General features: G+C 32.6%; 1 protein-coding gene across 2 annotated transcripts in view; it reads right to left on the bottom strand.

Moving 5' to 3' along the window:
- FAM227B (family with sequence similarity 227 member B) overlaps positions 1-12623 on the bottom strand; it is a 192318-nt gene that overhangs the window by 165141 nt on the left and 14554 nt on the right. Inside the window, exons 5-8 of one of the 2 annotated variants that reach the window (XM_019797863.2) lie at positions 11669-11736; positions 7231-7266; positions 6662-6766; positions 2753-2851 (exon numbers count right to left, since the gene is read on the bottom strand). In XM_019797863.2, the coding sequence (XP_019653422.1) occupies positions 2753-2851; positions 6662-6766; positions 7231-7266; positions 11669-11736 (308 nt within the window). The remainder of the gene's footprint in view (positions 1-2752; positions 2852-6661; positions 6767-7230; positions 7267-11668; positions 11737-12623) is intronic. The other variant, XM_019797859.2, reaches the window with a different exon arrangement.

The raw sequence follows: 12623 nt of genomic DNA, 5'->3' as shown, positions 1-12623 counted from the left end.
TTGAATCTACTCTATATGATGAGTTCAGAAAAGTTGTAATTTTATAGGTTATATGGATTTTCTTTGTTATATGGGTGGGAATGATGTGCCTTCCAGATTTCTGAATCTTTTTTGGGAGCCCAAGTCCCAAGGGCAATTTTTAAAAACACTAAGCATACTTCAATATCATTACTAAAGCTCTTCTAGTCAAACATCATCAGGGAAACTTTTGTCATTAGCCTATACATTGGCCATCAATTTTTGGAACACTGTGTTCTCTCTATTAATAATAATAATAATAATAGTAATAACGATGATGATGATGGTGATGATAGATACATCCATTGAACACTTACTATATATGTAGCTCCATATAAACAAACAACTTTACATGTACTTCCTCATTTAACTCAAAAAACATGTAAAGTAGGTGATTTTTTTATTTTATGAAAGATTTAGAGAGGTAAATAACTATTCTAGGTCCCATCATATACAAGTGGGTAAACTTGTTTTTGAAAGCCAGATCTCTTAACTCTATTACATCGAATCCCATATTACATTTATATAGTATTTCACAGTTTACTAGGTGTCTTATTCGTGTCACCTTTAATACAATAATCTTAGGGGAAAAAGCAGGGTATATGTTATTTTCTACCTGTTTTGTTTTTTAGAGATGAGAAAGTGAAGCTCAGAGAGATTTTTTGACTAGCCCAAAGTCTCAAAATAACTACTTGGGAAAACTAGATTTAAAATTCTCATTTTCCGGATCCAAGTTCAGTATTTTTTTCTACTAGACCTAGTTACCACTAAATCATGGGCAATAAACAAAGGAAATTTGGTTTTATATTAATCATATAACAATTACTGAAATAAGTTTTAGAGCCACCACACTGAAGCATGTTATATTCTAGAGTATGATTATATATTTTTTCATATTATACTCTTGGTTACTAAATTGAACACGGTTTTACTATATTCCAGGTATAAAGTCAGTATTATTTATTCTTCCAAAGTAAATAGAATTTATGTATTTTGCAACCATTTTAATATATATATTTACATATATATATATCATATATATATATTTAACAAAAAAAAACCCTTAGAAGTAAAATCAGAGATAAAATGCAATGAACTAAACAGATGAAAGAGGAACCGTTCTAGTTAAATCATGGAAAGTTTGCTTCAATTTGATCTGGACCCCCAAACTGCCCCCTTCAGTTCCCTAGAACACTAGCAGAGCAATGATCCAGTTGAATATATTGCTTCTCAAAACATGTCAAAAACCATGACACTAGAAATCTTACTAAATTTTAATGTTTTAAATTATTACTAAATTATTACATTTTAATTTCAGAAAGCTAATTTCTAGAGAATAGTTTGATTAAAGAGAAAAAATTCTAGGGGCACCTGGGTGGCTCAGTTGGTTAAGAATCTTAACTCTTAATCTCAGCTCATGTCTTGATCTCAAGGTTGTGAGTTCAAGCCCCACGTTGGGCTCCCTGCTGGGCATGGAGCCTACTTAAAAAAAAAAAGAAAGAAAGAAATGATAAAAAAAAAAATTCTAATTCCTTGTTATTCCAAAAATAATCTTATAAATTTGGTGAGTCATTAATATTTTTGTGTTAAATCTGTGTTTGTTCAAAGCAATAAAATACTATTATTGCCTGACAATAACTAGAACACTGCTAGATTATGTTTCCTTCAAAAACTTGTTATTTATAATCTCAACAGATTTAAGTGGGAATGTAATGTTTCTCTGTTTTCATGGAAAAACACAAATTCAGGATCCAGATCTAGAAAAAAAATAAGGTAATGAAACTCCTGATTTCACAAATTTCCCTCAGTAATTATCTTTGTATTACTGATATACTGTTTCCTGTACTTCATCCAGAGATTGTAACAATATCAGAAATATAGGACAGATATTCTTAACCTAGAGTTATTCTAACCTATAGTTTATTCTAACATAAAGCACTAACTGAATGGTTTGTATGTAAAACTGGTTAACACCCAGTTTCTTCATGGTGTAAAATTCCTGTGACAATCCATAAGCAGATTTGTGTGAGTAATTTGAGCTGGGGAAAGGTGGAGAGTGGAGTCTCTTTTCAGGCTTCCTTGATGGGGTGGCACACATTCTTAAGGCGTAAAACTGTGATCCCTGGGGTTGCTCTTATCTTCCACTGTCCCAGATCCAGAAGCCACACAACAGTCGTTGGTATTCACCACTTTTTCTGGGCTCACGTATTCTCTAACATAAGACTCATGTGCTACTTATTTCCATTCTCTTATTGTTTCCCAGATACCCTTCCCAAATATCCAGATGTCTTTCTCTTCTTAATCCTAATTAGAGTTTTTTAACTTTCTGAATCAAGTAAAGACACTCTCTCCATCTACTCTGTAGACAATTTTCCAAATGAAACCTCCTTCAATGTCACTGATTTGCGGTGGGTTTTCTGTTTAGCTGTTTGTCAGCACATTATAGTGCTAAGTTAAGCTACAACTTTATTATTCATTACACTGCTTGATTTCACTGATCTTTTTCTGATTAATGAAGACTCAGGATCTTTGAAATCCATATTAAAGTTTTAACTCCTCTGAAAGAACTCTAGATTTTTAACAGGATTTCTAACATGTGTGGAATACTAAAAATCCAAGTTCTGTGAAAGGATCTAGAAAAATATTTTTTTTTGTACCAGTGCCACCTCTACTAAAAAATTAACTGTGCCACAAATCAACTTTAAAAAAGAAGTTTAAAAAACTAACACCATACCTTAAATTTATGGAGAAACCACCACCAGAAGGAATCATGTAAAAGAGCAATAGAGGCTTCTGAGAGAAAATGGGTCTTCCAGATTCTGAAAACCTTTTCCTATGGAACAAAAGATACATGGAGGTCAAATTAAAATCCCTTATAAAACATGTTAATGCAAACAGACTTTATAAAGAGTACGTATTCAGTGGTTACAGACTGGCACTTTTCAAAAGAAATTGAATTGTGCCATATATGTAATACTAAATTTTCTAGTAGCCACTTTATAAAAATAAAAAGTGAAATTAATTTTAATGGCATTTTATTAAATCAAATATATTTAAAATGTTATCATTTCAATATATGGGCATTAAATTCTTAACGAAATATTTTACACTCTTTTGTGGGAATAGGTCTTTCAAATATTGTATATATTTTATACATACAGCACATCTCAATTTGAACAATAAATTTTCATCATAAATACTAGATCAGTATTCAGACTTCATAAATACATAGTTGTGATTTTGCTCCAACCATAATTCAAAGTTTTCAATAACTGAATCAAGTATTAGTTTTAAAATTTATGTATAAATTAAAAGAAATAAAATAAAAAATTCATCTCAGTCACACTAACCACATTTCATATACTCAAAAATTACATTTGCCTAATAGCTATTGAGAAGACAGTGTAGGCTAGACAAAGAACAGCAAACTTCAAGGTACATGCTACAATTTCCCTTTTATACTAAAGATAGATATCTTTGAATTCTATCCCAACAAGCCCCATCATAAGTCTAGACCCCATCCAAACAGAGTGTACTCTTAAAGAAATTGATAAAAAATTGTCACATAAGGTTAAATCCATTTTCCATGACTATAAATCTTGGTTTGAATGGGTACATTCAATAGATCATTTTTATCTTATTTATTTACTAAAAGTTTTTAAATACCACATTCAATAGAGTTCAAGACTTACTTTAATGAAATCTATAGGCATGAATTCCTGTTCCTTAACATGTGTCTACAAAAAAGACATCATGCAGACTTTTATACCAAAAAGATCACTTATCATGTATTCTGTGGGGACACTTTTCTTCCATAGGCCACTAATTATAGTATGGAGTACATTGGTAACAGCTTAAATTTAGTACTTAGCTCTTAACAGCTTAGATTTAATATTTTTTCATTACAAAGAACGTATGTGAAGTCCATAAAGAAAAAAGTAGAAAATTGAAATACAGGGGGAAAACTGAATAATTTTGTTTAAATTATTTGCAAATTTCAAGCAAAGATGATTTTAACTGTACACTAACTGCATAATTGCTTCTATTCTAAGTTTGGTTATGTTTAGTATCACTAGCTTCCTTTTTCAGTAAAATTTCAAATTCTTTAAAGTATATCAATATTTAGTCAAAACAACCAAAAAATCAAAATTGGCTAAAAAAACCCCAAACCCAATTTAAAAAGTTAAATGGTTCTCTCCTCTCCCCTCCCCACTTAGTAATAATTTTTTGATTCAAGTAAATGTAAATATACCTTACAACCTAGATTATCTAACTTGGTTCTAACATTAAGTCTAGGTTAGACAAAATTACTTCTAATTTTCTCTTGAATTTCTATTCCTATATATCAGTATGCCTGTGGCTTAGCTTTCTCCTCTTATTCATAACATAGGTCATTTTTCACTCATTTAATTCACTAAAATTTTTACTGAGCATCACCTGTAGCCACAGTTCTGTTTTGGGTGGTACAGAGGACAATGTACACTTTATCTCACCAAGGAACTTAATTAATGACTGTATGCATGGAAATGTGTTTAGATGGGTTTAGGTGAACTCATCAATTCAATAGATTCCCAAACCTTCAATCACATAACAGTAAATGTATAACCTTCTCTTTCCAAGTTCCAGATCCGTAAGTTCGATCTCTTGTCTGTAACTATAAGCATTTCTTTGAAATAACCTTTCCTGATATTTTTATTTTCCTACACTTATACTCTCTTCACTCTAATTTTATTATCTATTTATTTTAATACCATTGCATTTTACATGCTATGGTAAGCCAATTTAAATTCTTTTTTTCAAATCAGGTAGGGGTATTAACAAATAAAGCACTGGTATCCATGCCCAGATATACCCAGACGCTTGTCATACTCCACCCACCCCCTCCCCATATCTACTTCCACGCCTCACTTCCCTATTTCTTTCAATAATGCCAGCATCCTCCAAATTAACCATATTGATAATTCCTCATAGCTGTGTAACAATAATTTATCAATTTCTTTTCTTTCTTTTTTTTTTTTTTAAAGATTTTCTTTATTTATTTGACAGAGAGAGACAGCCAGGAAGAGAGGGAACACAAGCAGGGGGAGTGGGAGAGGGAGAAGCAGGCTCCTAGCGGAGGAGCCTGATGTGGGGCTCGATCCCAGAATGCCGGGATCATGCCCTGAGCCGAAGGCAGACACTTAACGACTGCGCCACCCAGGCGCCCCTATCAATTTCTTTTTATAACAATAAAACCTTTTTCCTGAGGAAATTGTGGAAAATGTAGTCAGAGAAACAAATAGGCTCATGATCCAGGCATAACTAGAATTAGCAACTATAGTTTTTCTTTTTAAGAATTTTTTTAAAGGATTTTAGTTATTTATTTGAGACAGAGATACATATATAGAGAGAGCATGAACAGGGGGAGAGGCAGAGGGAGAGGGAGAAGCAGACTCCCCACTGAGCCAGGAGCCCAATGTGGGGCTCGATCCCAGAATGTGGGACTCAATCCCAGGACGCTGGGATCATGACCTGAGGTGAAGGCAGACACTAAACCTACTGAGCCACCCAGGCGCCCCTATAGTTTTCCTGTGCAAAAATGGGATCAGGTGATCATATAAAGGGGGGAAACTAAGCCTTTACTCTCACCAAAATCCCACAAAATATAAAAGAAAATTGAAAAACATTTGTATTAGTATGGAAAATAAGAGAGAGTATCATTACTGAAACATTCTAGATACAGTTGTCAGTTGAGGGGCTCTGTAGTTGCCTAACTGAGGGGTAAACAGAAGATCCAAATCAGGTCAATCACACTCTACTTCTTGGAACATTACATCTTGAAGAGAGTGAAAGAAAGGGGGTTTAATGGTTGATTATGCTCCTTCCAATGAACTACAGTAGGAGAGAAAACAACAGGGATTTTGGGTTGAGAAATAAAGAGGCACAGGAAGGCTGGAGGTGAGGGATTGGGAGGGATGGAGAGGTGAGGAATGGGGAGGTGAGGGATGGACTTGGCCCCCTTTTAGGAGGGGTTTAGGTAATTCCAAGGCCATGTCCATCCCAGAGAACTATCTGGAAGGAATCTGCCTGGGGTATAAGGAACATTGTTGAAGCCTGCAGGAAATAGAAATCTTGCTAGGTGACCACCTAATATTTAAGGGGGAAATCAATATCAGGTACCACCCAACTCTCACCCCACCCTTGGCAAACAATGGGCAGTTATCTAGTTATTGTCCTATGCCTGCAGTTTTTCAATTGGCTATCTTATAGGGATACTACTCAAAAATTTCCCAGACACTTGGAGGCTTAAAAAGGTGGCGTTGTGGAGAAGGGTTCTCATAAGCTATTCTGGGGTCAAAATAAGCAGACTAAAATCTCTTGAGCTGATAAAGCAGATAGAGGGAAGGGGAAACACTTGTTGCAGTCACATGCCAAGACAATGCACAGTAGCAACCTCAGACCCCTGAGGCAGTGATACAGAATCCAATACATTATTTTCTGGTGATCAAGGTATTAAACATCACGGGTCTTTTCCTGCCAGACTTAATGCCCTCAAAAATTCAATCATGCTTATCACCTAATTTGTCATAGCTTTAAATAAAAGTCTGATTCATTAAACCATATTCTCAAAATGTATCATACAATAAAAATAATGTTTACATACATCAAAGTTATGGGCTTTTAAAATAAAAAGATAAATTCGTTCAGCATCCAAATGTCTGGGTAGTTGAGTAAGCTCATTTGTTTTGAATCCTGAGAAGCTGCAACCCTAGAAAGAGGGAAATATCACACAACCGTAATTACTTTACCCTTTCCAGTATAGTAGTCTCACAGGACTACAGAAGAAAGATAAATATTTAACCATAAATCATTAACATAATTATTTTACTTCTATTTATTAAAATAACTGAAAACTATTTATCCTACCTAAAAAAATCTTCCTATTTTCTGATTCTCTCAAATTAAGAGCCCTGGCATATTCATATGCCAGATCCAAAAGCAAAACAAAATCGTATTTCAGAACCAACTTTGACAACTCAAATGATCAAGAACTTTTGCTAGACTACCCATAAAGAAAGACTAGGCAGAAGGAGAAAGCTTCTACGCCTGTTCCCACCTCTCTCTCTTAGAGCCCCATCTATATTTATAGCTACATTTATATTATTGTAAACATTCTTTATTCCTATATAATATTTCCGATGCATAATCTTACAGAACAGAAATTTTAAATACCTCTACAGTCTTCTTTGTTTCCATTTCATCTGAAAGCTGGAAAACATTTAAAATAAAATCTTTAAAATTCTAAATTAAATGTTTATATTTTGTAAATTTGTTCAGTTGTGTGTGTGCATGTGTGTGTGTGTGCGTGTGTGTGTGTGTGTACCTCCTGCTGAAGCCTAGAATGCTGTCACTGTGCTAGATGGTAGGAATACAAAGATGATCCTTGCCCTCAGGCTAGTCATAGTTCAAGAGGGGAATCAGATACATATACAAACAAACACAGGGAGATAAGGGCTTTAATAAACATAAAATTACTTATTGCACTTTTGGTTCAGTGGGAAATAGACTCTGAGGTGGAGTCTAGTATTCAGAATGTCTACTGGGAGTGCCTTTGGGATCAATATCTACAGAAGGCAAGGGGAAAGGCATAATGGGGAAGTTGGAGAAATCAGCTATGATACAAGTTTAACAGCCTCAATGGACTCTGAAAAGGGCTCTACAGCAGAAAGGGCCTGTTATAGGTGTCCTGCATTGGGTTGAAAGAGCCAGGCCTTTCTGCCCCCAACTCGATCAGTCAATGGATGTAGGTCATTCCTGGAAGGGTATGTCTTTGGAAGAGGAAGTTCTATGTAGGTGAAGCAACCCCGAAGGGGCTGACAACAAGGGTACCCCACTAACAGCACTCTTAGCAGCTAGGACAACAGATTCTTTCTTGACGGGGAATATGGGTGGTGCATCTCTATGTCCACCATACTACTTTACACAGAGAATAAGTAGCCTTCTATATACATTAGTTTTTGATCATTTGACATGTTGATAAATTGTTTATTAATTTCCACATCCCCACTTCTTCCAGGAATAACTAAGCTCAGGCAAATCATATACATACACACACACATTATACAATACACATAGAGGAAACGACATAGGAAACAAATTTGAAGAATGATAACAGACTGCTAACGGCAAGGGAATGACATTATTGTCATTTTTAAAAAGTATGCAAAGGAATAGAAAAAGAAAGATTATTTAGGGAAAATGAAATCAATTGTGATAAGAAAGAAGGCTGTGTGCTTGAGAGCTACAGATATCATAAATCAATGAGGATGGGGTCAGATTTAGAAAGATGTTAATGTTTGGGGCGCCTGGGTGGCACAGTCGTTAAGCGTCTGCCTTTGGCTCAGCGCATGATCCCGGCGTTATGGGATCCAGCCCCACATCAGGCTCCTTCGCTATGAGCCTGCTTCTTCCTCTCCCACTCCCTCTGCTTGTGTTCCCCCTCTTGCTGGCTGTCTCTATCTCTGCCAAATAAATACATAAAATCTTTAAAAAAAAAAAAGAAAGAAAGAAAGATGTTAATGTTAATCTCAAAGTCCAGGCTTTATTCTGCAGGAAGCAAGGAAACACTGGAAGTTTTCAAGAAGCACAGTAATAGTAACACAAAACTAGTTCAGGATCATACAACCTGGAAAAGATACCACAAAAATATAAATAATATGTGTTAAAGTCCAAATAAAAAAATCAATAAAACACATTTAGCAGTATTAAAACCTTTGTTAGTATAATTCACCTAAAGGTCATTGCAATAGATCCTCAAAAGTTATCTGATAAAATTCAAAAGTCAGAATTTTGGAAATTCTTTTCAAAATTAAAAAATAAAAAAAGAAATTACCAGCGTTCTCATGTTCCCACAACCTAGAATGGATTACTGTTGACATTTTAGTATTTTCTTATGACTGTTATAAAATAAAATGTGAACTTTATATAATAAAGTGTAAAGTTCAGATTCCCCTTTTACCATAATCTCTATAGTTCTATTCATGTATTCCCATTCCTTGAAAGAGTCACTATTATTTGTTTGGTTAGCATTCCTGCCATTCCATTAACATACTTTTACATATATGTGTACATATATTTAAAGAATATAAACACTTCTTATGTGTTCTTAAAATTTAAAGAAATGGTATCAACTGTACCTATTATTTGGTAATTTGCTCTTTTTCACTCAATATTATGTTTTGACAATCTACCCAAGTTGATATGTATGAAATCTGTTAACTTCCACACAGCTTTTCTACCAACCTACTACCCTCTGCAAAATATAAATAATAATCAACAGAAGTTCAGAGTGACTTTTGCCAAACACCCAAAGAACAAACGATATCCATATATATCTAAAACAAATGATATCTCTATATAACTACTATGCTCTATAGTCTACAGACTAGAAAGAGAAATGAAGCTAAGTAACTCATTATCTGGGGTTCATACAATTTTGATACCAAAACCAAAAGAAAATCCTATCTTCTCAAACATGGATGCAAACATCCACATGAAACAATAGCAAATCAAATCCAGTAATGCAAAAAAAAAGTATACCCTAAGAATATAAAAATGTCTCAACTTTGGAAAAGTTATTAATGTAATCTGCCACAAAGACTGAAGGTTGAAAGTAGCTTCTGCTATCATCACAGTGGATTATTTTCCTCTCCATTTCAAACCATGAAGATTCTTTTTCAAGTGTTTGAGCACAGCAATGCCTGTATCTAGATCTCTAACTGATCTACCTCTAATCTACATCATATCCACAAAGCTTTAATAAAGTAGGAATAGAAATAAATTTCATTAATCTGAAAAGAGATAGCTATCTAAACATTTAAAATGATGCTTAATAGCAAAGTACCAGCATTCTTTCCAAATCAAGGACAAGATGAGAAACCACTAGCATTCTTGAATAATAAACATATATCAAAAATAGTTTCATATATGCCAACAATAACCCATTTAATAACATAATGGAAAAACAATTTCACTGACATTAGTAATAAAAATTTAAGATACCTAAGAATAAATTTGACAGGGAATGTTTAGAACTTATATGAAGAAAATCACAAATTTACTGATGACCTAAAATAAAATTCTTATGCTTTACTCTCTTACACAAAAATAAACACTAGGTACATTAAAGAATTAAATACACACACACACAGATATCTGTAATAATAGAACACAAGCGAATATATGTATGATTTTGTGACAAAGAAAGTCTTCCTAAATATGGCACTTAAGGCAGAAAACTTCAATAGAAAATTACAGATCCATAAAAATATAAATTTCTATATAACAAAAAAACCCTTTTAAAAAGCAACAAAGAAATACATATTACTGAAAGGGTTAATATTTTTAAAGCATAAACAGCTCTTAGAAATAAAAAAAAGAACAGGCAAAAAAAAATGGCCAAATTTCATAAATAGGGAATTCACAGTAAAAGAAACACAAAGACTAAGAAAAACCTCACGTATCAACTTCACACAACTGACATCATTTATGCTTATCAACCATGCAAACAATAAAAAATATAGTATTAAATGTTAACAAGGAAATGGGTAAGAGATCAATCACAAACCCTATTGTTACAAATATCAATTGGTACTGCCTTTCTAGAGAACAATTTGACAATACATATCAAAACACTTAGATTTTCACATTTCTTTTCCTACGTGGTTCCACTTCTGGAAATTTATCTTAAGAAAATAATCATGGGTAAGCACAATCTTTAGTTCCAAATATGTTCAGAGCAGCTCTGTAAATTATAGTGAATAATGAAAACTACCTAAATGTCTAACCAAAAGGCTATTACATTAGTTTACTTTTAAGATGGTGGAGAAGAATATTTATTAATTAAAATTTCATAATATATTTAATGAATTACAAATATATAATTTACTCTGAATTTTCTAAATTCTTTTAAATAAAAGAAAAGAAAAAAATGAAAGTGACAACTAGATAGTTACATGCTATTTATCTATAAATGATAGAATTAGGGTACTTATCCTTTCTACTGCTTATCTATTTCTTCTAATTTTCTAAAATGACTACTTTAGTCATAATCAGGAAAAAATAAAATAATTTTGAAATTTGAAAAATAACATTTAATGGGTAGACGAGTGGTGCCACTAAAGGCTTTATAGCTTTAACATTATATAATTTTAGAATGTATTTCTGAAAAGGACTAGTTTCTAAAAGTAATTCAAAGTCTATTATAATTCTAATCAAACTCTCAAAGAGATTTTTTTAAAAATTGACAAAGCAATTCTAAAGGTAATCAAAAAGAATTGTTAATTTTTTCTAAAGGAAGAGGACTGCTATGGAACCTGCACTACTAAGTATAGGTTATTATAAATTATTAAATAACCGGAGGTTGGAATGTATGCATTAAATTAAGTCTTCAAGTAACTTACAGTAATGTGAAAATGCCAACATTCTAATATTGAGTATGTAAAGAAGAATATGAGTCTAGCTGTTTTAAAAAACACATAGATAAAACACAAATAGACAATAAAAGACTAACAGGAAAATTTAAAAAATTCTACAAGTGCTTATCTGTGAAATTATAATAATTTTCTGTGAAAATATAATTTTTCAAGGAAGATGAAAACAAATATCATACCATTATCTTCTTTCTCCTACGATACTTCCTTAGAAATGCCTTGTATCTTTCCAAATTTCCTTTAGAACCTTTAAAAGAATGAGACATATATATACACACATATATATCTTAAAGTGAAAAAAATTTAAATGCTTTAAAGAAATTATATCTAAAACTAGTCAATGAGATCAACTATTTTGATAAGCATAATGCTAGACACACATACCTTTAGGATGAATGAATAAATATTGTATCTTCTGTTTCCCCCTTTTAGAAATGTCATGTTCCAACTAATATATCTTTGGTACTTACTCATAAATCTAAAGTTTTACCTCAATCCCTTCCTATTAAACAAGCCTATGTTTTTCAAAAGCTCAGCTACTTATGTTTGGTTGTTTCACGGTCACCTTAAATTCAATAAAGTACAGTACTTTGGAGCAAGGCCTAGTGAAAGTTTACAGGGGATGACTTTGAAGTCAGGTAACGCAGACTTGAGTCCAAACTCAGATATTTACATATTGAGGACAATAAGAATATATAAAATTACTTTTTGAAAGTGCACACCTGTGCTCGCTCACTCTCTCTCTGTCTCCCTCTCTCTCTATATATATATAGCTTATATAATTTCAAAAATATTTTTTAAATTTTAAAAAGTGATTAAAAATTCAGTAAGAAAATTTAAAATAAAACAGTGAGAATTTAATAGTAGTATACTAAACAAATTCTCAGAATTTGAAAAACCAAGGTCCAAAAAAGGATATTAAATATTTAAGTAATATAACTAATTAAATGCACTTAATAGATAGAAAATACTTTAAAGTACAACTAATATTATTATTTTTAAGGCTTGTATTATGAGAAGTTTGCCCATTACATAAAGAATGATACAAGAATCACCATTAGTATCTAAAACTATTCTGGAAGTATTAATAAATACAACTAGATAAGAAAAATGTTATATAAATACTGAAAAGAA

This window comes from Ailuropoda melanoleuca, chromosome 5 (genome assembly GCF_002007445.2).
Source record: "Ailuropoda melanoleuca isolate Jingjing chromosome 5, ASM200744v2, whole genome shotgun sequence".
NCBI lineage: Eukaryota > Metazoa > Chordata > Mammalia > Carnivora > Ursidae > Ailuropoda > Ailuropoda melanoleuca.
The sequence above is the reverse complement of the archived record's forward strand: the minus strand, read 5'-3'. Positions and strand labels throughout refer to the sequence as shown.